Source organism: Crocuta crocuta, unplaced genomic scaffold (genome assembly GCF_008692635.1).
Source record: "Crocuta crocuta isolate KB4526 unplaced genomic scaffold, BGI_CrCroc_1.0 scaffold77, whole genome shotgun sequence".
NCBI classification, from domain to species: Eukaryota; Metazoa; Chordata; class Mammalia; order Carnivora; family Hyaenidae; genus Crocuta; species Crocuta crocuta.
Genome location: NW_027532172.1, coordinates 6,641,382 through 6,665,792, shown reverse-complemented (window position 1 = coordinate 6,665,792; position 24,411 = coordinate 6,641,382). Strand labels below are relative to the sequence as shown.

Genomic DNA, 24,411 nt, shown 5'->3' with positions numbered 1-24,411 from the left:
CTAGCTTCCCTTTGCCAGGACCCCTACTGAGTGGGCCCCACATTAAGGCCTCTATGCATTGGGTCCCTCCTTTTCCTCCTCTTCCCACACTCACAGGAGAGGATACTGCAGCTCTGGCCACATCACCCACTGCTAAAGACCAGACTCCTCCTAGACAACCCCTCAGGACCCCTACACGAAGGGAGGCTGGGTACAGGCAGCTCATACTTACCCTACAGGGCACGGTCACCAGAATGAGGAGAACTTTTTGCCAAAAGCAGAGACCGCTGTGACAAAGAAAAAGAGAGGCATCAGGAAATTGGACTAACTCCCTCTTAGTTGGGGCCATTTGGCACAGTGAAGCCAAGCCCACCCCAGGGGCAAGGACCATGCAGAGAGCCACTGGGCAGCAGCAGGTGGACCTTCAGGCTGGCCTCTGACTGGCTGGCTGAGCCTGGAATCATTTCCCAGACCCAACCTTTCTCAGACCAGGGCCCTGGTGCTGCCCCCCACCATGGACCTGTCTGCAAGCAGTGCCTACCTTCTGTCAGCTTGCCAGCCTGCTCTGCTGCCCCACCAGGGAGGATTTTGGAGAGCACACTCTCACCATCGGCGCCTGGCTGGCCAGCAGGAGCCCCTGGGGTCCCTCCAGGCCTGGCTCCAGCCTTCATGCCTACGGGGAAAGAAACCACCATCAGGAGATAGGCGTGAGTGGGAGAGCAGCCCTGAGGGAATCTGAATACAGGCAGTTGTGAGGTGGGAGAGTGAGGGGGAGGAGAGAGAAATGAAGAGAGAGAACAGGAAGGGAAGGGGTGGGAAGAGGCAGAAAAAGGGAAGTTGAGGAAAGCAAGGAAGGAGACGAGGAGGATGGAAAGATAGATGGAAGAAGAGAAGGGGAAGGAAGGAGACAGTAGGAAGCTGTGGTCCTGGCCCTGCACCCAGGTTCCCTAACCAGAGCTGCCTGGGCCCAAAGTCCCCAGTGCTGGTGACCCCAACTGGCTCATTCTAACCCTGGGCTTGTCTCCTACTGGAAGGGTCTGCAACCCTGTGGGCACCTTCTCAGGGAGCAGTGTGGGTGGGCAGTGCAGGGGAGCTCAGGGCACCGGTAGGTGTAGGGAGAGGACAGACCAGGAATTCTGGGCCATGGCTGAGGGCACCAAAATATAGGCTCACCTGCGGGTCCAGGTCCTGGTGGGGGCTGGGCCTGAGGAGGCCTCCCCTGTTGGGGTGCTTTGGCTGTCCCTTTAGTGCCATTTGCCTGTTCTGCCCGTGGCTGCAACACAGAATCCATAGCTCAGATACTGTCCATGGACTCTGGCCATGCCCAGCCTAGAACCAAGGGCACGTCCAAGCTGCGGCCGCAGTGTCCACCCTGGGTGGGATCCACGTGCTAGAGCCCTACTTACCGGTCCTGCTGGCTGGGTGCCTGTGGCTATCGTGGGGCCCGGCTGAGCCTTCCCTGCTGGCTGGCTGGCAGCAGGGGCTGGGCCCCGGGTGGCTGGCTGGCCCTGTTGCTGCAGCCGAGCCTGCACCGGGGCCTGCTGAGGGGGCTGTAGCCCAAGACCTTGCTGCTGCTGCTGCTGCTGCTGCTGCTGTGTCTGTGGCTGGCGTGATGCTGTGGCTGAGGGTGTCTGCCTGGATGGCGGCGGCTGTGATTGCTGTGGCCCAGGAGCTGCCTGCCGACCTTGTGACTGCGGCTGGGGTTCTGGCTTTGGCTGTGGTGCAGTGGGCCCCGAGTGGGCCTGCCGGGAGCCCTTCTTGCTGTCAGAGGCATGATGGTATGCTGACGGAGCACGGGATGGCTGTGAGTATTCAGCGGAGCTGGGGTACCCAGGCTGACCCTTCTTCTGCATGGCCGGGGCAGGGCTGGGCTGAGGGTGAGGCCTGGCCTCATGGCGACCCAGGTCCCGAGTGTGTGGTTTGGCAGCACGCCGGCCCGGCTCCTCGCCAGTGTGGCGGCTTGAGTGCCGCCCGTGATCACCGTGGTGCCGGTGTTCCTTGGCTGAGGTNGGCCACCCTCATCATGTGGCCACAGGCCCTCCTCAGGGGGCTCATCGTAGTCGTGGTAGCTGTGCCTGGCAGGGCCTCGCTTCTGGGAGGAGGAGGAGACTGCGTGGCCCCCGTGGTGCCTGAACCGGTCAGAGCGGGCATCCCGGGGCTTATCAAACCAGTCTGTCTCCTCCTGGCCCAGGTGATACGCTTCAGAGACCAAAAACAGAACACCATCAACCCCCGGGCTGGCCACAGGGGGAGGCCCAGCTGAAGCCATGCAAGGAAACCAGAGAGTGGGCACCACAGCCACAAGCAATTAACACTAGGCCCCCAGCCCACCTCCCCACAACCAGGGCCAGGGCGCAGGTGGAACAGCCCACTGGATGAGGCACCAAGCCAGGCCCCCCTGGGACATCTCAGGGCCCAGGGCCCCATGGGCGGGCAGGCCCCCCGGGGGGGTGAGCAGCTGCAGAAATCACCCCTGGCTGCCATTACCTTCGCTGTCGGAAACTACGCAGTGGGAGTCATCCAGGATGTAGCCCTCCTCACGCTTATATGTGTGGGCCCGAGGCCCATCCTTGACATGCTCCTGGACATCAGGCATGGAGTGGCTGGAGCAGAACTGTGGGCAGGTGTCCCCAGGAGGGAGGGTGCCGCCGGCAGGGCGGGGCCGTCCCAAGGGGCTGACGGGGCTTTCCTCTTCAGAGGCCTGGCTCCGCATGGGGGGCCGGGACCGGCCGTGGGCCATGCTCAGGGACGAGGGCTTGGGGCCTGCTTTTTGAAGTCTCTCCACAGCTTCCCGTTCCCGCTCATATCCCTTGCCCCGGCTGCTGAAGTCATGGCTGGACAGTTTCTCCCCACTGTATGCAGACGCCACTCGGGACCGGCCACTCCCTCCATACATGCGGTCATCCTCCTCCACTGGGTCCCGGCTGGACACCCCATAGTACCTCTGCTGCTCGTACACGTTCTTCTTGAGCCCATAGGTGATTTCGTCCTGGAACTTCCTGCCCCGAGAGGCTAGGCTGCTGCTGACTGCAGGGGAGGGGTAGGAGGCCAGGTCTGACTCCACGTCCTTGGCCTCTTCGATAGGTGAGAACTTGGAGATCTTTTGCTCCATGCCCTGCTTGCGGTGCTTGCTGCGTTTTGAGGAGATGGCAGCTGGTGCCAGGCTCTTGGAGGGATGCTTAGGCCCCATGGGACCTGGACCATACTTCTCTGCTCGAGTCCCATGTCTGTAGTCGCTGTCACTGTAGTAGTGGGCACTGGCTGGTCGGCCATTGCTCTCCAGACTCCGGTGATGGCCACTCTTCCCACGGGGGTCATAAGAGTCCTCTTCAGATTCCTCCTCCCCTCTGGTGTAGCAGCAGGGCAATGCAGTCCCCTCAAGGATGCCGGGTTCTCCCGGCTCTTTCCCTGGACGCCCGCTGCTGCTTGGCCCTAGGGGCTCTAGTCGCTGGCTATCAGGGGCAGTGGAGGTGCTGTCCTTGGTCAGCTCACTGATGTCGTCAATCATCACATAGTTCCGAGGGACATTCTGCTCCAGGCTGTAGTGGGAGTCAGAGGGGTAGGTGGAGGCTGAGCTCAGGCTCACACTGCTCCGGTCACTGGCCCGGGGCAGCTCAGCAGCCTTGCCTTGCTCATAGCTGCTGCTTACTGCTGGGCCACTATAGCTGGTTTCAGGTGGTGCTGAAGACATGGCCACGACTGGACTGGCGATCACCTCATAGTTAGTGGGCACCTTCTGTTCCAGGTCGGCTAGTGATGTCTGGCGTGGTTTCTGGTGGGGGGCACGGCTGTCAGCTGGGACTGGGAAAAGAGTGCTCTGGGTGGTTGGCATGGGTGTTTGGGCTGTATAATGGCCTGTGGGACGGAAAGCCTGCTGGCTTGGCAGGCTAGGATCAGCTGGGTAACTGGTGCCAGAAGGAAAGGCAGGTGCTGGGTATGTGCCGGGACCAGGGTAGGTGGGTGGTTGGTGGGCTGGGAATCCGTTCTGAGTTGACCCACCACTGCCTGCAGTGTACTGTGGGGCTGGAGGTGGGAATCGGGGCTGTTGGAAGGCAGTGGGGCCAGAAGGAGTGGCAGGAGCAGCAGCGGTGACAGGGAAGTCTGCATACTGGCCGGCAGGAGTGGCACAGCTCTGGAGCCGCAGCTGGTTGAGCTCGCTGTCTGACAAGTAGTCACGATGCTCACCGAGACCACGCAAGGGTGGGTAGTCACGGCCACCTCGGTCTTTGGCTAAAGACTCTTTACGTTGTGTGATACCCAGCTCCAGGTACTTGAGCTTGGCGTCGATCTCCTTCTCCTCCTCGTCCAGCTCTGCTTGCTTCTTGCGCAGCTTGGTGGACTCATGCTCCACCAGCCGCAGGTCCCGGTCCAGCTCCCGGAGCAGGCTGGCCTTGGTGGCAGGGACAGCGGTGGGCCCCGCCAGCCCATGCTGCAGCAGGCTGGCTGCGTACAGCTGTGGGGGGGCCTGGCCAGCCAGGGGCAGGTGAGCCTCCTCTGGAGGGGGGCTGGGCAGTGTCCGCTTCACCTTGCGGACCAGGCCGTTGGGTGGCAGCGCCGACACCTGAGACAGAGGGAAGGGCGGGCAGCACTGAGACCCAAGGTGTGGGTGACTTGGTGGGGCAAAAGGTAGAACAGCCCTGGTCTGTGTTGGGTCAGGGGCTGGGCTCCATACAGTTGGTGCTCTGATTCACCAGGCAGCCTGGAGGCCTGCCTTGCCCCCCCACTGGTGGCAATCATCATTGGCCTGTGATGAGTTTACAGGCCTTCTCCCTCCCAGCACTCTGGGCAGCAGGGGAGGGGTGGAACAGATGCCTCTCTGTGCTGGTCTTTAGGACTGGCCTGCCTGAGAACTTCTAGCACACAGTGGCCCTGAGAACCCTGCCCATATCCAGAGGGCTTGCCACCCTCTGTCTCCCACTGAGTGTCCTGAGGTAAGGAGAGTACAATCTGGCTCTGGTTTTAGGTCTAGCAGCTGGTGGGGACCAAGGGCAGTAGAGGGCCATGGACAGGAAGGGAGTGGTCCCTGGGTGCCCACTAGGCTCTACAGAGGATCATGGGAAAGGGCACATGCTGACTGTATGTCAGCTACTGCAGGCTCTGGGTCTTTTCCTGCCCCCTGCCCTACTCCTCTTTTAGGTGACATGCAGCTCAGCTGCCTGTCCACCCTCTTCTCCCAGCTGCCCTCCATCACCCTCTGCCAAACTCTTTGGACTGTGCCCTGGGCCTGGCCCCCAGCTCCCTCCATATTCCTGTTAGCCCACCACTCTCTGGGGCTGCCAGCTACCCTGCAGGGCCTCTCTGGCCCATCTCTGGCTGTGTTGCTTCCTGGTCCAGGTTCCCTGCCCTCTGTGCAGCTCTCCTCGCCTGCCCTTCACGTTACCTGAAGGTTCACATCACTAGAAGGTGATGGAAGGTTTACCCTGGGTCCTTTGTCTCTAGTTCCCAGACTTCCCAGAGTGCCCTAGGACTTTGGGCTTTTATGGACCACCCAAATCCCCACTAGGGTCTGACACTGGGCTTCTTACTTTTTACCTTGCCAAGAAACTACATAAAAACCTTCCACCCACACTCACCATCTGTCACAAAAGAAATGACAGTGTGCCCCAGAGCCCCAGAACAATGGGTGGGCCTTTAACAATACATTTCACTTTTTGAACTCCTCACTCTATTGTTCGTTTTTTGTTATTTTGGCTGCACACCATGAGAAGCCATCATGGCATGGCACCACACTGCCAGCCCATGGAACTTCTGTGCCCACCCTGGCCTGGAGCCAGGACAGCCTGCCTCTCTGGTCTGCGCTCTCTGCCAGCCCAGACTCCTGATCCCACCCCCACGCTTTCGAGCCTGTACACCCTAGGGCTCTCCCCAGCTCATCACCTCCACCAACACACCTCGAGGCCCCACCCTCTCCTCTCTGCATCACGCCCAGAAAACATACCTCAGAATGCCTCTGGTTCCTACTCCTTTTCCTCAGGGCCACTGTGCAGTCTTCCCCTTCAGCCCATCTACCCACATTCTGCCCAAGAAGCTTTCCATCTTGCCTGTCTCACCTGCCCAAAACCTCCAGGAACTCCAAGGCCCTACAAGAAAAGCTCATGCTCTTTAGCCTGGCACTCAAAATCCTTGGCGGAAGGCCCTTTCAACTCCTATCTTCCCTTGCACTGCAGCCCACAGCATGCCACCTCACTCAGTCCCAGGGCATCCTTGGCAACTAAACCCATAGGCAAGGGCATGTTGATGCTCCAGGGTTCCCTGCCTAGGGGAGCAGATCCAGAGCAGACTTACTGAGGGCCAGATAGAGGCAGGGGACAAGATGAGACCGAGAGATGCTGCAGCTCATTGGGATGGACTGTGAATGCTAGGCCAAGGGCCTTAGGCTTCCTGTGGGGCCATGGAAGCCAGGCCAGGGCTGGGGAATAGGGAGTGGCCCAGCCAGGTCCATGTTACTGATTTTCTAAGGAAATATCCACAGTAAAGGTTTGGAATGGGAGGGACCCAGACTGGGGGGGACATGGCAGGGACTGGACCAGATATGGGCTGTGAAGAGGCAGTGCTGAGGAGAGGCTGAAGTTGCTAGCAGTGTCTAGATGGGTGGCTGTGGGGGCCAGTGTGTGAGTCTGTATTTACCCAGATGTCCTTGCCAGGCTGCTGGCTCCACCAGGTGTGCATCAAGGAAGGTCCAGTCCTCATCCTCAACTCCTGCCTCTGGGCCTCTGGAGCTGGAGGTGACTCCACCCCGACCCCAGGAGAAACCCCTCCCTGTGGGGCCCCCAGGCTAGACAGAGACCCCTGTCCCACCCTGGACCAGCCCCTGTGCCCATACCTGGCTACCCAGTCCCCCCTGGTGCTGGTAGAGGGAGAACCTCTCTTTAGTAGACTCCTCGGCGGTGGGGCTGAGGGGCTTAGGGTCGGACAAGGACCGCTGCAGGGTCTTCATGGGGCGAGGCAGCGTCTGCTGGCGGAGAGCGCTGTCAGCTGTGAAGTGCTTCTGGGGACTCACGTGAGCCTTGTTCAGCCTCTCACTGGAAGCAAAGGAGGTGTCCAGGAGCCGGTGTGGGGATAGGGGTGAGACCGGTGAGTAGAGGACCTGGGGGGACTTGGGAGGCTGGCGGCTCACAAGCTGTGACAGGGACTCCGGGGGCAGCTGGGCTTGGTATCCAATCTCCAGGGGATCTGGCTTCTTTTTTTCGAATCTGCCGAGGGGTCCTGGGGTGACGATCTGGATGCCAGGCAGGTAGGGGCTGATGGCGGGTGGCCCCACAAGCTGCGGACCAACCACGCCCTGGGCCTGCCCCTCAGGCTCCGTCTGGCAGGCCAGGCTCTCCCCGTGCCCAGTCTTCTCTGGTGCCGAGATGTACCTGACGATCTCCACTTTGGGGTCAGTAGCGGCTGTGATGTGGATGGCTGGAGAGACTCTGGGCAGCTGGTCAGGCTCTGTCTGCACAGAGCAGTCACTGATGGTCTGGATGCCCACACTGCTCATGGCCCTCGTAGCAGCGGTCGCAGGGGACGATGAGGCAGCAGCATCATGCTTGCTGTCAGAGCCGGAATCCGAGTGGCGGGAGAGCCGGGACCGGCGGCGGCGCACTGGCTGCTCCNCTGCTCCCTCTTGGCACTGTCCTCGTCATCAGTCTGCACGCTGCAGTCCGTACTCCGCCGCACCCGGCGCCGCCGGGTCAGGAGGTAGCGGCCCTCCCCATCCTCGTCGTCCGTCTGCACGCTGCTGTCTGTAATCCTCCTGACCATGCAGGGCTCAGGCCCCGACTCTGGCTCACAGGCGTCCCGCAGGCGAGGCATAGAGTGCCGCTTCTTGATGCCACTGCGGCCCATCTCCCACGGCTCCTCCGTCTGCAGTGACATGTCTGAGGCAGAGCTGGGGAGGCCCCGATGCAGCCCAGGCTCCCGAGGCTGTCCAGGCCCCTCCGGCCCTGCTACAGCGATGAAGGCGGTGTGGGTCAGGGGTGGCCAGTACTGGCCATTCTGAGCCAGCTCCGTGGCGGCTGGTGGAGGCCCTCGGCCAGGTGCCTCGCAGGCCCCGGGGAAGGGGGCCTTCTGCCGCTGCTTCTGTTCCTCTAGCTGCTGCTGCAGCTGGTGCTGCAGCTGCTGAATCTGCTCCAGCTGCAGGCGCTGCTGTGCCAGCTGCTCCCGCTGCAGGGCAAACTGGGCCTGCCGTTCCTCCTGTTGCTGCTGCAGCACATGGTGCTTAATGGTCTGCAACTCCTGCAGCTCCCGCTGCACCAGGAGCTGCTCTTCCTCACGGTGCCGCTGCAGCTCCACTCGCTCCCGTTCCAGCTCCTCCTGCAGCCGCAGCTGCCGCAGCTTCTCCAATTCCACTCGCTCCCGCTCCAGCTGCAGCAGCTGCTCCTGCTGTTTCCGCTGTCGCTCCTCCTGCACAGATTCTTCCTTCTCCAGCCCTGGCCGGCTGAGGGCCCCGCTGCCGCCCCCGGGAGCAGCATCTACAGGCGGCTTCTGGCTGGCCAGAGGGGCTGGGGCTGGGGCTGGGGCTGCTACAGCATCCTTGGCGGCAGCAGGGGTGGCTGTGGAAAGAGGCTCTTCCCGAGCTGCCCCTGCTGGCAGCTCTGGCCTTGGTGCGCCCCCAGCGCCCGTGGCCTTAGCAGCAGCAGGTTTCCCCAGGTACACAGGACCCTCGGCAGGTGGAATGCTGGAAGCAGCAGGGAATCTACTTGGTGCAGGATACCGGTACAGCCCTGTGGGCCCAAGAGGTATCCGGGGGGCAATCATGGGCATGCGTGTCAGGCTGGTGAGCGGCACGGCTGTGACCCCACCAGACACATAAGGCCTGTACATGCCACGGCGCACCATAGGCCGCAGTACTGAGGCGGGCTGGGTGGTTATGGGCAGTGTTGCAGCAATTGGAGTGTTGATAGTCGAGTAGATCATGCCGTCAGCTGCACGCACAGTGGCTGTGGATGGCAGCAGCTGTCTGACTGCCGTTCCCTGGCCTACCGTAGGCCTGTACTGGGCCAGGTTCCCAGGACTTGGGTGGCCCTCCGGGAAGGTGGGATTCCCAAGGAGGCCAGGTCTGAGGGGAGCCAGACCCTGGGGGGCACTGAGCCCAGGCCCGGGCTGGGGCTGATACTGCATGAGGTCAGGGCCACCACCACCGCTGCCATGCCGCCCTCCATACTGGTCCATGGAGTTGAGGGCAGCACACATGCGGCTGATCTCACGGGCGGTAGTGGCACTGTACTGGGCCAGGCTGGCCTCCTGGAAGCCAGCTGCATCTCCCCGTGGACCATACCTGTGGTCTGAGTAGATGTTTGACACTGAACTGTAGCGCCTCATGGGAAGTGGGTGAGTCAAAACGTCTGTGGGATGACGCAGGTCTGTGTACGAGCCATACTGCAAGCCCTGCCCAAGGTAGCGTCCATCCACAAAGCCCAGGCTGTAGGAGTGCTTCAGTGAGCTGAGATCCACAGCTGAGTCTCGTCCAGGGCCCTGGAAGAGCTGCCCAATCCTGTGGGCATGGTAGTTGAGGCTAGCCTCAGCCAAATTGGTGTCAGACATGGAGGAGTATAGCCTGCCATGGAGGCCCTGTGGGTAGGGCCTCTGCTCCTCATGGGGCCCAGGCCCCACTACCCCCTGTGCCTGGTAGGTGGGGGGCTCAGGAGGCTCAGGGTCCCTGGGACTGTAGAAGGGGCCGCTGCTCTGGCCAGGTAGGGCAACATCTGACACACTCTTCTCAGGAGCGCTGGGGGTAGGGTGGAAGGTGCCTGTGCAGCTACTGCCAAAGGGGAACTTGTAGACCATGTCACAGCACGCCATCTGGCTCTCAGGCCTCATCCCAGTGAGGTCTAGGGCTGCTGGTTCCTCTGGGAGCAGTGTGGTCACAGTGCCTGCCGTGCCCTCTCCCATCTGCACCACCACTGTGTGTGGCTTCCTGGCACCTGGCGCAGCGTGTGACCGCAGCTCTGCGGGGGCAGCCCGGTGGGGTTCAGCACCAGGGTCTGGCACCGGGCCCGATTTGAGGCCAACACTCTGGGCACTGCCCATCTGAGTGATTAAAACATCCCTTCTGGCCAGAGGTGCTACCTGGTTGGGCAGGTTATACCTGGCAAACTTGGCCTCCCTAGGTCTTCCACGGGGCCCACCTCGGTACGGAGCTGTCTGGACGGCCTGCTCTACCTGCTTGACCTGGGCCAGACACACAGGGCTACCTGCACCCTGGCCAAAGTCAAGCCGGCTCTGGAAGGGGTCTCCGTAGACCACAGGCTGCTTTTGCTGAGCCATGAGCACAGATGAGGCCATGGTGATGCTCACGGTGGTGGCGGTGCTGAGGAAGGCATGGGTCTGCTCCTGGGCATTGAGGTTGATGACCAAAGGCTGAACAGCAGTTGACTGCCGTCCTGGGATTGGATCCAGGGCAAGGCCGTACTTCCTTGCTTCCACGGCAAGAGAGGTCAGGTCCATGCCCTGGTCAGTAAGGATGATGGGAGTAGGCTTGACAGCTGTGCGAAGGTCTACCACAGCACTGCCAGGAGGCCTAGGGCCTGGCTCCACCCTAGACGTTCCAGGGACAGAGGAGATCCGGCACAGGGAGATATTCTCAGCAGGGAGGGCACCCCAGCCATAGACTGCCAAGGGCCCATCTGTGCCAGCACTGGGTGCCCGCGGGAAGCCAGGTGGCCCAGGTGGCTCTGGGGGCAGCTGGGACACACTCGGAGGTGTTGTCTGGCTATAGCTGTGGGTGGTGGCCTGGGTGTCAGTGGGCGAACACACTGGGGAAGTGGAGGCACTGGCATGTACCATCCTGGTCTGGCTGGAGGCATCTGACGCCAGAGTGATGACCATGAAGGGGGCCTCCTGAGAGGGCTGCTGCCACACCAGGCGAGGTGTGCTGGGTCGGTGTGGTGTTTGTGTGCCCTGAGCCACCATAGGTGTTGGGGTCGGGGCACCAGGGCTCCGAGGCATGTCCAAGGCTGGAGTTGGGCTTGGCGTCTGTGTAGAGAACTCGGCTGTGGCCCTTGGACCTAGCTTGCCAGGGGAGAATGTGGGACTCTCTGAGGGAGAAGATGGAGAGAGAGGTGGGCTGGAGCCTGCGAAGTAGGAATACCCCCGGGAGGCCTTGGGGGGGCCGCTCTCACCATCACTCACACTCAGGGGCTTGTCTCTGGCAGCCCATCCGCTGGCAGTGGGGCCACTGAGGGCCTGGGGTAGCTCCTCAGTTTGGGACCCATAGTTTGCAGTGGCTGGGCTCTGTCCATAGCTGTGGCCTACAGCAGACGGTGAAGGACTGCGCTCAGAGCCTGCTGGGGAGGTCGGAGTCATATAACCTCGTGACAGGCTGGCTGGACATGGAGCCACAGCTGTGGTGGCTGGGGTGCCAGGGCCCTGGGAAAAGGATATGCCTACCTCCTTGGAGGCAGAGCTGGGGGAGGCAGGAGAGCTGTGAAGCTTGAGGGGGTCCTGAGGCTCCTTTGCAAAATGCTGAGTAACACGGACATCAGGAATGACTCGGCCACCACTGCTATCTGTGGAGGTGGAGGTGGAGAAGGACACAGGGGCAGCGAGCTGGGTGGGACTGGTACCAGGGGTGAGTGGGCCGCCATTTTGCTTCATTGGGTCCATGTACGCACTGTCAGCATTCAGAAACTGCTTCTCCTTCTTCTTATCCTCTGCAAAGGCCAAGTCCCGGGAGGAGGCCTGCCGCATGCGGGTAATGCTCTGTGATGTCTGAAGGATCTCCTCATACACGGCTGCCCCCAGGCTGGCCGGTATGCCCTCAGAGGCAGGTTGCGCAACCCTGCCATAGTCCTGATCGGGGGTGTCCTGGTACTCAAAGGTGCCCTGGCTCCGGGCACCAGTGGGCTGGGAGGGGCCACCTGCCACCTGGCCCTGTTGCCGCTGGAGCAGCTCGGCCTTGCGCATCATCTCCTCATAGGCCTCCTCGGCGCTCTTGAGGGGCCGGCCAGAGCTTGGAGTGGCGGAGCTGCCTGAGGGCGTCTCAGTTGGTGAGTAGAGGGACATGAAGGTGGGCAGGTTGTACTCACTGCCCGATTTGTAGAGCCGGGTAGGGCCGCCATCCAGGGCCTCAGCCTCTGAGTCGAGGGAAGGGGAGGGTGAGTACTCGGAGCAGGAGGAGCGATGGAGCTCCTCCATCTCAGCTGCCTGCCTCAGCTCCTCAGTCGGGGAGGCATCCTCGATGGGTGACAGGTTGCTTGGAGGGGTCTTGGAGCGCTCACGCCGCCGCTGGGCCCGCAGTTCTTCCTTGTCTCGCCGTGTCTTGCGGGCCGTGCTGCGGATACGCTGCTGTTCCACCTCCCGCATCTTCTCCTGCTCTCGCAGCAGCTCCTCCTCCTCCCGCAGCTCCTCCTCCTCAGAGGAGTCCTCGATGGTGGGCAGCAGGGGCCCATGTGAACGGTGCCGGGCCTTGCGCTGTTGCTTTGCTTCTTCCAGTCGCTGCCGGCGGCTGGGGCTGCTGTCGCTATCCTCCTCCAAGGAGGACAGGGAGGTGGGAGAGGTGCCCGAAGTGTAGCTGGGTGTGGAGGCAGGCAGCGTGGAGGAGTGCTCCCCACGGGAGCGGTCCTCCGGGGAGCCTGTCAGGCTCTCCATTTCCAGCTCTGGCTCCCGCTCCAGGCTGGCATCGGGACCTTGGCCCAGGTCCAGCTCGTGGCCATAGCTGCCTGTACTATTGAGTTCAATGGTCTTGAAGCGGCGGAGCCCCCCCTGCAGGGCCCCAGTGCCATCACTGGCCTCAGCTGGGCCTCCCTCAGAAAGCAGCTCCTCATACCCTGTGGTGGCGTTGTGTGGCAGACGTCTCTTAGGCAGCGCCGCTGGGTCTTGGCTGGGCTCAGGCTGGGGCCTGGGGCCACCCTTCTGGGCGCCATGTTTGGCCAGGCCACGCCCAGAGGTGGAGACTTCATCCTCTTCTAGGTTGTCTTCCTCGGCGCTCATCTCCAGTATCTGCCGTCGCATGAACTCCTCGTCAGTCAGTTCTGCTGCCCGGGCTGGGGGCTGGGGTGGGAGCGGGGACAGGCCACCCTCACTGCTGTCTTCCACGTAGTCGTGCCTCAACTGGCTGCCAAAGTCATCTGATGACTCGGCTGTGTCCTGCTGCTCCCTCTGGCGCCCCCACTCCAGAGAGTCTTCCTCTTCCTCCAAGATATCCTCCAGCTCCTCATCGGAGTCGTAGGCTTCAGGCATGATGGACAAGGAGTGGGGCCTCCGTTTCTGCTCCTCACCACTGCTCCTGGGTGGCTTGCTCTGCTCGCCCCTGGGGGCTGGACCCTGGGCCTCCAGCGAAGGCCGCATGCTGCTCCCCACCTTGTGGAGCTCGGAGGGGCTGGGCGGGCGAGGCCCTGTCACCCCTGCGCTATCCAGTTGCTCCACTTCCTGCTGTACAACGCCTGTGATCTCGCTCTGGGAGCTGGAGATGCCATCAGAGGAATAGCCTGTGTCACTGAGGCTCTGTGGGCTCCGAGACAGGTCCTGAGAATAAGGCTTGCCTGCCAGCTCCTGCAGCAGGGTGAGAAGCAGACACTGACTCCCCATGGCAGACAGCTCACTGGGGAAGTCCAGCCCTCTCTGTCAATCCCAGGGTCCTGAGGAAGGGGCCCTCCACCTCCCAGGGGATCAGGGCCTACCACCCTCCATTTCTCTGGTCTTGAAAACCCCAAGCAGCCCTAGATTCTCAAAGAGAAGCTTTATTAGATCTAATGGTAGCAAAATCCACCCAAGCATTCAACCAGGTGCCAGACATAAGGCCAGCCTATAATGTATAGGCTCCAGGCCTACTAGGGCCTCATCCAGGCATCCCTTACTTCCTCTGTGGCCCCAAGGGACCCGCCCCAGGCCTACATCCCAAGGAACCAAGCCCTTCTCTAGACCATCCCACCTGAGAGCTAAGGTCCCTAGGGAATGAATGGGACTGACCTCTGCCTCCCCACCCTTGGGGGCTTCTGGAACAGCCTTGATGACAGACGTGGCAGGTTCAGTCTTCCGGGCCCCCGTCTTTGCTTTAGGAGTTCCAGGGGGCAGGGTAGTCTCTGGAGGTGGTTTCGGCCCGGGCTCGGCTTTAGCTGGGATTCCTGTCTTCTTTTCCTGGGCACTGCTCGGGGTCCTGCTGGGTTCAGAAGCCTTGAGGGGCTTGGCCTGGGGACTGGCCTTGGTGGGCAGGGGACTGGCCTTGGCAGGCAGGGGGCCTGATGGCTGGCCCAGCCCCTGTGGCCCTTTCTGCTTTGGAGGGGCTGCTCCAGCTGTACGGAGAGGGGCCCCTGAGGGGGGCTGCTGTGACGTGGGCAGCGGCAGGGGGGTCGGCTCTCCCAGGCTGCCCTCTAGTAGCCGCTTAGTTTGGCAGTTCAGACAGAGCCACTCGGTTTTCTGTAGGGAAACGGGAGGGGAGGGGGCTGATAAAAATCACAAAGACACTGAAGTACTCAAAGAGTATTCCTGTGACTATTTCTGTAACCATAAGCAGGAGACAGTCCTCTAAAGCATGACCCCAAAGGCACAAGGAGAAAATGACTGATAGATTTATTGCCCCCAAATGACAGGCTTCCCCATCCTTCAGAGTTCAAATGATAAACCAAAAAGAAGGGTCCCTTCTTTACCCTGTAGAGAGCTTTTTCACCTGGCCAGAAAAGGAAGAGACCTGCCAGGGAGAGGAGGCTACAGGTAGCTCATGAGTCTGGAAAAGAGGGGGATCTAGCTCGGAGTCCAGCAGCCCAGAACCTGTGCAGATCAGGAGAGGCCTCAGACAGGAAGCGCCTCCTGGGTGCCCAGCCCCTCCCTGACATCCTAGCCCTCAGGCCTCAGACATCATCCTTCCCCACATTCTTCCCAAGTAAGGGCTGCACTGGGAGGCTGCAGGCTCCTGGGGCCAAGAGAGGTTGCCTGGAAGAAGCCCTGGTGGGAGGATGGGGCAAGCAGTCCCTTCTGCTTACATCCCCCAGCCCAAGTCACCTTGTCCAAGGCCAGCAAAGACCCTCAGGTGGAAGCCTCTTCCTGACCCCAGGGGTCTGAACTGTTCTGATGAGGACTGTGTGTGCTGACACTTAGGCCAAGGACCCTGCTTCCTCCAGATCTGGGTGGGGCCCAAACACTCAACCATCAGTCCACTACTCTCAGGGCAATACTCTCTGTCAGGCTCAGTGCTGGGGGCTGGAGACACAGCCATGACTAAGACTGACACAGGGGCTGGCTGGAATGCAGCCTTCCTGGAGCCCAAAGCCCCAAACTGGTCATCCAAGTATGACATGGATATCAGTGGTAAAGTTCCTAGAACACTAGAAACCAAGTCTACTTCCCCCAGCTCCAGCTGTCTGCATAGGAGTGAGGTCTGAGCATCCCAGGCCCTGCTTGGGTGATTCCTGCAGCAGGTCAGAGGCTGACAGGGGTATGTCTCCCAGGAACTTCCTCCAGAGTCAGGGCTCTTCCTTGGCAAGACTGGAAGTGCTACCCTGGCCCACAAAGGAGGTGGGAAAGGGGATAACCACACACTCATGCCTGCTTTCACCCTGGAGGAGGGGGCAGAGCCTCGGCACTCTGACCTTCCTGCTGCTGCTCCTCTCAGGTGCCCAGACACTCAGCTTGGCCACTGGGATGGGCCACTAGGAGAACCACAAGACCCAGAACCACAGGATCACAGAGCCAGGAGACAGGGCAAGAAGGTAGTCTGTGGCCCTCATCCGCCCAAAGTGGGCTGGCAGCCTTGGTGCCCTTACTTCACACACTGCCCTGTGCCCATGTCAGACCCTGGCACATGTGGCAGATCCTTGGAAGCACAGTACTCCCAGAGTGCCTGCCCACAGCCTGGTATCCTTAGGCCACCATGGCAGATGCCATATCAATGATTCTGCCCTGGTTTCCTGCCCAAAGGACTACATATGACATCTCTACTCTGGGCCCCAGCAGAGGCCAGACAGGCAGGTGGCAGGCCCTTGGTGTATGTAAGGGATAGGCCTGATCCACAGGCTTATTACTCAAATCCTTGAGATTGCTCTCTAAGATTGGAGCTCTGACTCTGCCCTGAGGCCCAATCCCACACACAGGTCCTAAGCAGGGGTCCCAGCTATGGAGGGTGACCCTTCAGAGATCCTACATCTACTCACCTTGTTCCTTGGCCCTAGCACCACTACTAACTCCCTTTGACCTTATCTGACCTCTATGTATCCCTGACACAAACCCCTATGAAGCAATGGGTGCTGGCTACTTGTTGGGTCTTAAGTCACCCCTAGAGGTGCCTGGGAAGAATGCTAGGCAGGCTGAGCCCAAGCCCTGAGATCCAGCATGGAAGAGCACAGAGGCCCAGCCTGAGCCCAGAGCCCACATGCCTCTAACATCACCTAGGGACACAGTGGAAATCCCCCCACGTCAAAAAGGATTATGACATGACAAAAAGCCCCTAGAGAGGTAAGAGGGGTGTAGGGAGAAGCTAAGAGAGTTCTGGAAATGAGAAAAGCCCCAGGATCAGCAAGATAGGGTTAGGATCCGGGCCCAGACAGAGGGCTGGCCTATGGCAACACTGTTCTGACTCCACTTTGGGGCCCTGCACACAGCCATTCTAGCTGAGACCTCTCGAGGTCCGGTCATCTGCCCAGGCTCACCTCAGGGGCTTGGCAAATCTCTCACCCCTACGTCTGGCCTGCAGACCTCACCCAAGAAGCAAAAGTCCCAATGAAGCAAGGGTACCTTGGAAAGATGTTCTGGATGGAGAAGGCAGACCTAATGCCAAGGGCTCAAAGCCAGTATGTGCAGCAGCCTGCTTACCTGAGCCCAGAGCCCAGCCCTTAGCAGAGCATGTCACCCGTGGTCACATGCTCCCCAGGGTTTCGTTCCTTCCCACGCTTATTCATGGAGACAGCCAGACTGCAGAAGGGGCTGCCCAGTTGGGCCTCTTGCTCCTGGCTCTGCTATAGCAGGCGGCCAGGGAGGGAGGGAAGGCAGGCAGGGGGAGGCATGTGAGGTAAGGGCTAAAAATAAACATCTGACCTGGCTGCTGGAGGCCCTTCCCCAGCTCTCTGGAGGTGGGGGCAGAAGAGTGCAGGCACTGGGGTCTGTAGGGGTGGAGTCTGAGGAGACCTGGTGCAGACCTAAGTGTCTGGGGAAAGGGGTTGGGGTAGGAGGCTGGCCATGAGGTTCTGTGCTTGGGGGCTGGAGCACAGGTCCTGATTTCTTTATTTACTCAGTTTTTTTCTTTTCTTTTCTTTTCTTTTTTTAATGTTTTTAAAAAATTTATTCTTGAGAGAGAGAGAAAGAGCACGAAAAGGGGAGGGGGAGAGAGAGGAGACACAGAATCCAAAGCAGGCTCCAGGCTCTGAGCTGTCGGCATAGAGCCTGACACAGGGCTCGAATCCACCAACTATGAGATCATGATCTGAGCTCAAGTGGGGCACTTTACCAACTGAGTCATCTAGGTGCCCCTTTATTCACTCAGTTCTCATCTCTGCCCCCAACAGCATGCCCTCCCTCACCCCGTCCCTGCTCATTCATTCCATTTTTCCTCTTGTCCTTGAATTCACTCATTCATGTTTATTCCCTCATTCATTCATTTACCTGTACACCCTCTCTTACACTCTCCCACCCCCACCCCCAGTCAGCTGCAGGGAGCTGGTACCTGCTTCCCCTTTGGCTGACCCTTTGGCAAGTGGGCAGATGATCTGGGACCTAGGAATGGACAGTGGGATGCTTGATGACCACTTCTGCCTTGCCTCCCTCCATCCAGTTTCTTTCTGGGGGCAGGAAGGTAGGAATGCCCCAGGGCACTCACCACCTAATGGTGGGAGGTGAGGTCAGAGGCAAGAGGGGGAAGTGAATTGTCTGAGAACTGGTGGAGTATCCCACAGGTGGATGAGCCTGGCTGCCTTCTAAGACCATTGACTACTGTGCCTCAAGGGCCAGGGTTGCCCAGTGAGGCTGCAATGCATTTTGGGCATCCTTCTTACACTGTCTGCCATTGTCTGAATGACCTTGCAGAATGCAATCTCTGTGTATGTGGAGCTGGCCTGTATCAGTCTGATCACATGACACTGGCCTGACCAATATCCCATGGCCAGCTCCTGGGCCCAACATACCCCAAGCCTCTATGCCTGACCAGGGTAGTTGATGAGAAATCCAGAGAAAGGATGCCCAGACATAAAGGGCTCAACAGGCATGGCCAGACCCTGGACTACAGACGTGGCCGTCACTGGGCTGCTGTTCTCTTGATGCTATAACCCTGCCCCACCCTGTCTCTGGACATGCTTAAGCTTCTCCTTTTTGGGCCTCTACCTCTGATAAGAGGAATCCTCTCTGATATCCCCAATGTGTGCCTTGCTGGCTGGGCTATGCTCTCCTCACGCTCCAGTACCAAATGTGTCCATTCCCCACAGGGCATCCTTCATGAGACTTGGGTCTTGCACTGGCCATAGGATTGATTCACACCCAGATAGTTGGGGGCCAGTGGAGACTCTCTTCCCTGCACAGGGACTCCTGGCTGGCTCCAACCTGGCCGTGTGTCGGATCTTGCACATGTATCTGAAGTATGGCATCTCAACTAGTTCTCCCAGAAGCCTAAGACAGAGTGCTCTCATCCCTATTCCATGTGGAGGAGACAGGGCTCCCTGAGACCACTATCACCAGAGGCAGCTGCTGGCCTCTCACCTGGTGCCCCCGATGCAGCCCCTGCCCCGAATAAGCCCAGCCCAGCCCTGAATAGCACACGTGCCAGGCCCTTTGCCCAGGGAGGCCTGACTTCTCAAGGGTATGGCTGGTATTTTGGCAATTCTAATAAGATCAGAAACTGGCGGTGTTACTATAACATTTCCAATTCCACTAATTTCTGCACAAACTCTATTTTGAACTGAAAGCCAATTAAAAATTACGCCAGAGGGTACTATTATCCTTCAAAAGATAAATAGGTAAAAAATTTGGAATCAACAACTCTTAATTATAAAATGACTCACTAAATAGCACTATGGTTATTTTTTCAGAGGGAATTTCAGAACGAAAAGGGATCTAGTTCTACTGCTTCCTTCACTGTATGCTCTGGACTCCCTGTCTAGGAAGAAGGTAAAAGGTTTTATACCTCTAAGATGTTGAGGAAAATCCCCAACCTGACAGCCAGACAGTGGGCTCTAATCTCAGGTGGAGCCACGGCAGGTCTAATGGGCCTGTGGGGAGCTGGCAGTGAGGCTGCCCGGGTCCATTTCTCCCTCAAGCCTCCAGCCTACATGCAGACAGGGTCCCTATGCCTCACATTGTGCACAGAGACAGCACAGTCATTCCAAGCCTGGCAGGCTGGCCTTGGTTAGCAAGGTGTGGGAGAGACAGTAGGTCTCTCACACAAAGTAGGTCACAAAGAAGCACACCATTGCTCCGAATGTCAAGTACCATTTGCTGAGGCTAGATCAAAGATAGTCCATGGCCCGGTTACAGTGAAGAAAAGCAACAGTGGTACCGGGAACCACAGGGGGGGGCATCATGGCTGCCCACCCATACCTTCCCCAGGACCCCTCTGGGGATAACTGCATTAATAAGCAGAGCCATGAGGAGAAAGGAGTTGGAGAAGCTGGGCTGCCCTCTGATTATTATTAGGAGCAAAAGGCCCCTGGGTGGGGAGGAGCTAAGAACCAGGATACTCAGAAGCTTTGCTGTCAGGCCCATGGAACCCATCAGATCCTGTGGTGACAAAGGTGGTTCCGGCCAAAGAGGTGGCAGGGGGGCAGGACCTGGAGACAGCAGGACGTTGAGGGGGTGGGACAGGGGGCAATGTTGGCTATACAGAAGCAGAAGCTCCGGGACCCAGGAAGGTGACAACTAAGTGGCTAAGGAGAGGCTTGGATCAGAATCCAGATGCTCATCCAAGAGTCAGCATGTGACTGAGACATGTTTGGGCAGAATTAGCACTTCCCTTGGCCTGGCCCAGGGGCTGCTGGAAGGAGCTGTCAGGAACATTTACACTCTTGGACAGAGACGGTTCTCCCCTTCTCTCTGTGCATGTCTCGCTGAGTGAGGAAATGTGGGCCAGGAGGTCTCTCAGGGACAACAGTCCCCTAGGCCGCGCCAGCTCAGCAGTCCAACAGGGCTCACAGTCCCTCAGGATCAGGGTGCGCCACTCAGCTGACAGCAAGTATGTGCCTGGTAGTCTCTGGACTGGAGCTCCTCTGGCTCTCTGGTGGCCCCCTGGTGTTCCCTCCCAACCCTGGTCAGCCAGGCCAACTGTCCCCCATTGAGCCACTGGACCTAAGGTTTGAGAGGTGGCGGTATGGGACCTCGAGGGCCACATGGGCATCATGTGAGGAGGTCATTTTCTTGCTCAGAGCTGCCTCTTTCTGCATGTTGGAAAATATGGCCTATGACAGCCAAAGCAGTCTTCCTTACCACAGTGGGCTGCTCCAATGGAGGCCTGATTTAAAACAAATCAGAATTCCCCTGCCCAACCATTGACCATGCATGGCTCAGCCTAGGATCTCCAAGGGCTGTCCATGTCCAAGAGGAAGGGCTTTGGCTTGACCATCTCCTGATGTGCCATAGCTGGGGGTGTATCTGCCTGTCAAGATGAGCCAATCACTCATCTTGACCCTAAGGGCAGTCCAGGGAATGGGACACACCAGTTATGCCCAAGGCAGCCAAGGTAGGGTTCACAAGGATGGCCCTGGGGGCAGGGTGGAGTAAGTAAGGGGCGGAGAAGAGGCAGCCTCCAGGCCTAGGCTCATTCAGCTCTGCCCAGGTACCTCTCACCTTCTGAGACTGCCAGGCTGGGCTCCAAGCTTTGAGAGAACACTGGACCTCCTATTCTTTTCTATCCAGCTCTGCACAATGCCCAGAACCCTTCCCTGGAGCAAGGATGCAGAGAGACAGGCCCTAACCCCAGAACTTTCTCAAACTTCCCTATGGGTAAGAAGAACATCTCTGAGCATCCCCACAAACAGCCCGAGGGAGAACCAGGCCCAGCCAAAGGAAAATATGTGTCCCAAAGACTGGGTTTGACAAGTAGACATCAATACCCATGACCTCAGAAGAGGGGATGGAGGCAGGATACCACCTGGCTGGGCTGGAACCTGGGCAATGGGGCACAGCCCTGTGCCTACCAGCCCTTCAACCCCCTGTGTGGGTCATAGACTGAGGGCAGGCTGGAACCTCAGGTTCTCCCCACCTGAGCAGGGGAGGTTGGAATCTTCCATTGAGGCCATGCCCAGGATAGCTGGGAGTGAGGAGGCCAGTTCAGGGCATCCTGAGCTTGGCTACCTCTAGGACTGGCCTCAGGGCACCGGTTAGCCAGTCAGAGGCAGCGGGCACCATTACCCCATCCACTGTGCCAGCTGGTTTTCTGAGGGGAACAACAAGCCTGGGGGCAGGGACAGAAAATGGAGTACAGCCCCTCTGTAGCTGTGTAGGGGCCCCACAACTGCTGAAGACCTGGCTCTCTACAGCCCCTTCTGGCTCCCATGCCTCCCAGGCCCCCCATTACTCCAGATCTTGGTCCAGCTCTCTTACCTCTACCAGGTGAGGCGTTGGGTTGAAGCCACACAGGTTGCACACCTGGAGCTTGCAGGTGGTGCAGGTGTTATAGTTGGCTGGGGCCTTGCTGCCCACATTGAGCTCAGCTTGGCACAGTGGGCAGGTGGACCTTTCCTTCGGCGCGGTCTTTGGCTTGGCAGTAGCCTTGGTCGCTGCCTGGTGTTCCGCTCTGCCATGCTTTGGACTGGTTGTTCCCCCAGTTCTTGCCAGGGCTCCAGGCCCCGATCCAGGACTTGGTCTGGCTCCAGGCTCAGTTTTGGCTCCAGGTGCTGGCCCAGGCCCAGGCCCTGAGCCCGGGGGTCTCGGGCCAGCCTCCTTGCTGGCATCACTGAAGACAATCTTAGGTGGCCCTTTGCTGGGGGCCACTTGGCCCTGGTGCTCAGCATCGGGCTGCACAGACATGAGGGTACTTGCCTGGGTCAGCAGTGATGCTCCAAGGCCAAAGAGCTTCCCAGTGAGGCCCTCCTGGGTCTGCTCAGCAGCACCAGGCCCAGAGGGCACTGTGGTGGCACTTTTGGCCAGGGCCTCTCCTACAGGTGGCCTGGGATCTGCTGTGGAAGGCTTGATGGGGAGAGGGGGCTGAGGAGACACCCTCCCCACCTCCGGAGGGACAGCTGCTTGGGCAGGCCCCGGCACTGAGGTGGCCCTGGCGGTCTCAGGCTGGCGGAGGCCTGACTGTGGTGCCCCTGGGCCCTGCGATCTCTCTTGCTCCGGCTTCCCCAGGGGCTGTTTGGCTGGGGACTGGGCAGGAGACAGGGCCGGGGAGTGCAGCTGCTGCTGGCTCTTGGAGCGAGGTGCAGTGGTCATGTCCATCCCCAGAGCCCTCTGCATCTGGCAGTTCAGACAGAGCCACTCCTTCACCTGAGGAGGAAGTATCATGGTCATCAGGGTGGTCGGGACTGATGGTGCCCATAGCTCAGGCCACTGCAGGCCTCCCAGCAGCCAGGGCCAGCTCCTAACATGGGCAGGAGCAGCAAGCACCGCTCAGGTGTTTCTGGGCTGCCAGGGGGCAGAGCTGACTGAGCTCATGGGACTGCCCTGACTTCTGGAAGCTGTCACCTGCCTGGAGCAGAACAGGGGCAGTCACACACAGTCTCCACCCCCCAACCACCTATCTGCTGTCTGCCAGACCCTCCTGCTCAAGAGTCTTCCCCACTGCCCACTGGCTACCTCTGATCTCTGTACATTATTCCATCTCCATGCCCTGCCTCACCAATGACCCCAAAAGCCTCCAACTGGTCACTCTCCTTCCCCGCCTGCCCCCTTAGGGCCATTTCCACACAGCAGCCAGAGTGATCTTTTAAACCAAAAACAAAAGGATGGCCTTAGTACAGTGCCTGTACTAAGATATTCAATTAGAAACTTGCAAAATGAATAAATAAGTGAAAAGTAATAGGAGGGAGAGGGAGGCATAGAAAAGAAAAGAAACCAGGGCACTTGGGTGGCTCAGTCGGTTAAGCATCCAACTTCGGCTCAGGCCACCAACTCACAGCTCATGAGTTCGAGCCCCACATCAGGCTCTGTGCTGAAAGCTCAGAGACTGGAGCCTGTTTCCAATTCTGTGTCTCCCTCTCTCTCTGCCCCCCACCTCCGACCGAAATAAACATAAAAAAAAGAAAAGAAAAGAAAAGAAAAGAAACCATGATCCCTGTCCTGGAGGAAATTAGAGTCTAGCTGAGGACACAAGATATATATGAACAATCTTGAGAGCAAAATAATGCAATGTAAGTGATGATGTAAGTAGAATAAAAAGTTTTTTTTTCCCTTAAGCAAGACATGTTTTTTAAGAAAATGGGCCTCCAAAACAAAAAGTCATGTGCTGCTATTTATGTGATGGACATGTAGTGTCTTTCTGCATCAACCCCTCCCTGAATAAAGTGAATGCATGACTCAGGTTGGGCCAATCACTGGTTTCAGCAAGGAGCGCAGGGATAGGTATGTGACCTTGCAAACACGGCTGATCAGAGCCCTTGGTGAATGAACAATAGGAGAGAGTGGGCTTTTTTCCTTTGGGATTACTCGTATAGGAAATTAGCCTTAGAGTGGTCAGCAGCCCTCTTTCCCTGCATGCAGCAAGATGCTAAGGATAACATCAATAGACAGTCAGAAGCAGACCAAGGTAAGGAGAGAGGAACAGATCTGATGAGTTCATTTAATTCCCTGGATTCAGTTATGCCTTAAGCCTGCCCTTGGACTTCCAGGTGCATGAGCCAATAATATTTTTTTCCTCCAAAAAATCTACATACAAATCAGAGCCTATCAGTTACAGGCTCAAATCCCTTAGTGGATTCCCATCATGTGTGCCATGGGAACTCACCATGGCCCATGAGGTCCCGTGATCTACCCCAGCCCTTTCCTTACTCTGGCCTCCTTCCTTGCCATCTCCCCTTTTAGTGGTCTTACCCCAGAGATGCTGGGCCTCCTGTTCTGCCAAGTAGTCCCCTAAGCTCACTTCTGTAACCAGGGCCTCTGGCCTCACAATTTTCTCTGCCCTCTTTGGCTATCTAGGCCTCAGATCTTCCCATCAGGGCCCTCTCTGGCCACACAATCTAACATACCCCCCCAGGCACTCTGTATCTAATCACCCACTTCATTTTCTTCACAGTGCTTATTCCTTCCCGAAATATCTACCAATTTGTTTCCCTGGGTGTCTCCTATCTCCCCACCTAGCTCATGAGCTCTGGTTGAGGTGTTCTCAGGACTGCACAGAATGTGTGGCATAAAGCAGGGCTCATTCCAGAGAGGCTTCTTGTGGGATTAATCCCAACAACTATTAAAGGGGGGAGGGGGGAGGGAACACAGTTCCCACAAGGCCAAAGCTAAGAGATTGGAGATTCGGTGCCCCAAAGAGGCTCCTTCTTTTCAACCAGAGCTGAGGCTGCAGCCAAGGGTGCTCCATCTATGTTTATCGCCAGAGCCTTTGAAAGCACCATGGTGTTCCAGTCACAAGGGAAAGGGCCAATCCCATTCCTG

The 24,411-nt window shown here is 58.6% G+C and overlaps 1 protein-coding gene across 1 annotated transcript in view; it reads right to left on the bottom strand.

Moving 5' to 3' along the window:
* Window positions 1-24,411, bottom strand: part of BSN (bassoon presynaptic cytomatrix protein) — a 102,116-nt gene that overhangs the window by 5,740 nt on the left and 71,965 nt on the right. The window contains 10 exon segments of the mRNA XM_077777048.1: window positions 212-266; window positions 521-652; window positions 1,153-1,252; window positions 1,386-1,990; window positions 1,993-2,178; window positions 2,467-4,540; window positions 6,803-7,585; window positions 7,588-13,455; window positions 13,873-14,319; window positions 21,415-22,299. Coding sequence (XP_077633174.1) covers window positions 226-266; window positions 521-652; window positions 1,153-1,252; window positions 1,386-1,990; window positions 1,993-2,178; window positions 2,467-4,540; window positions 6,803-7,585; window positions 7,588-13,455; window positions 13,873-14,319; window positions 21,415-22,299 — 11,121 coding nt within the window. The 3' untranslated portion in view covers window positions 212-225.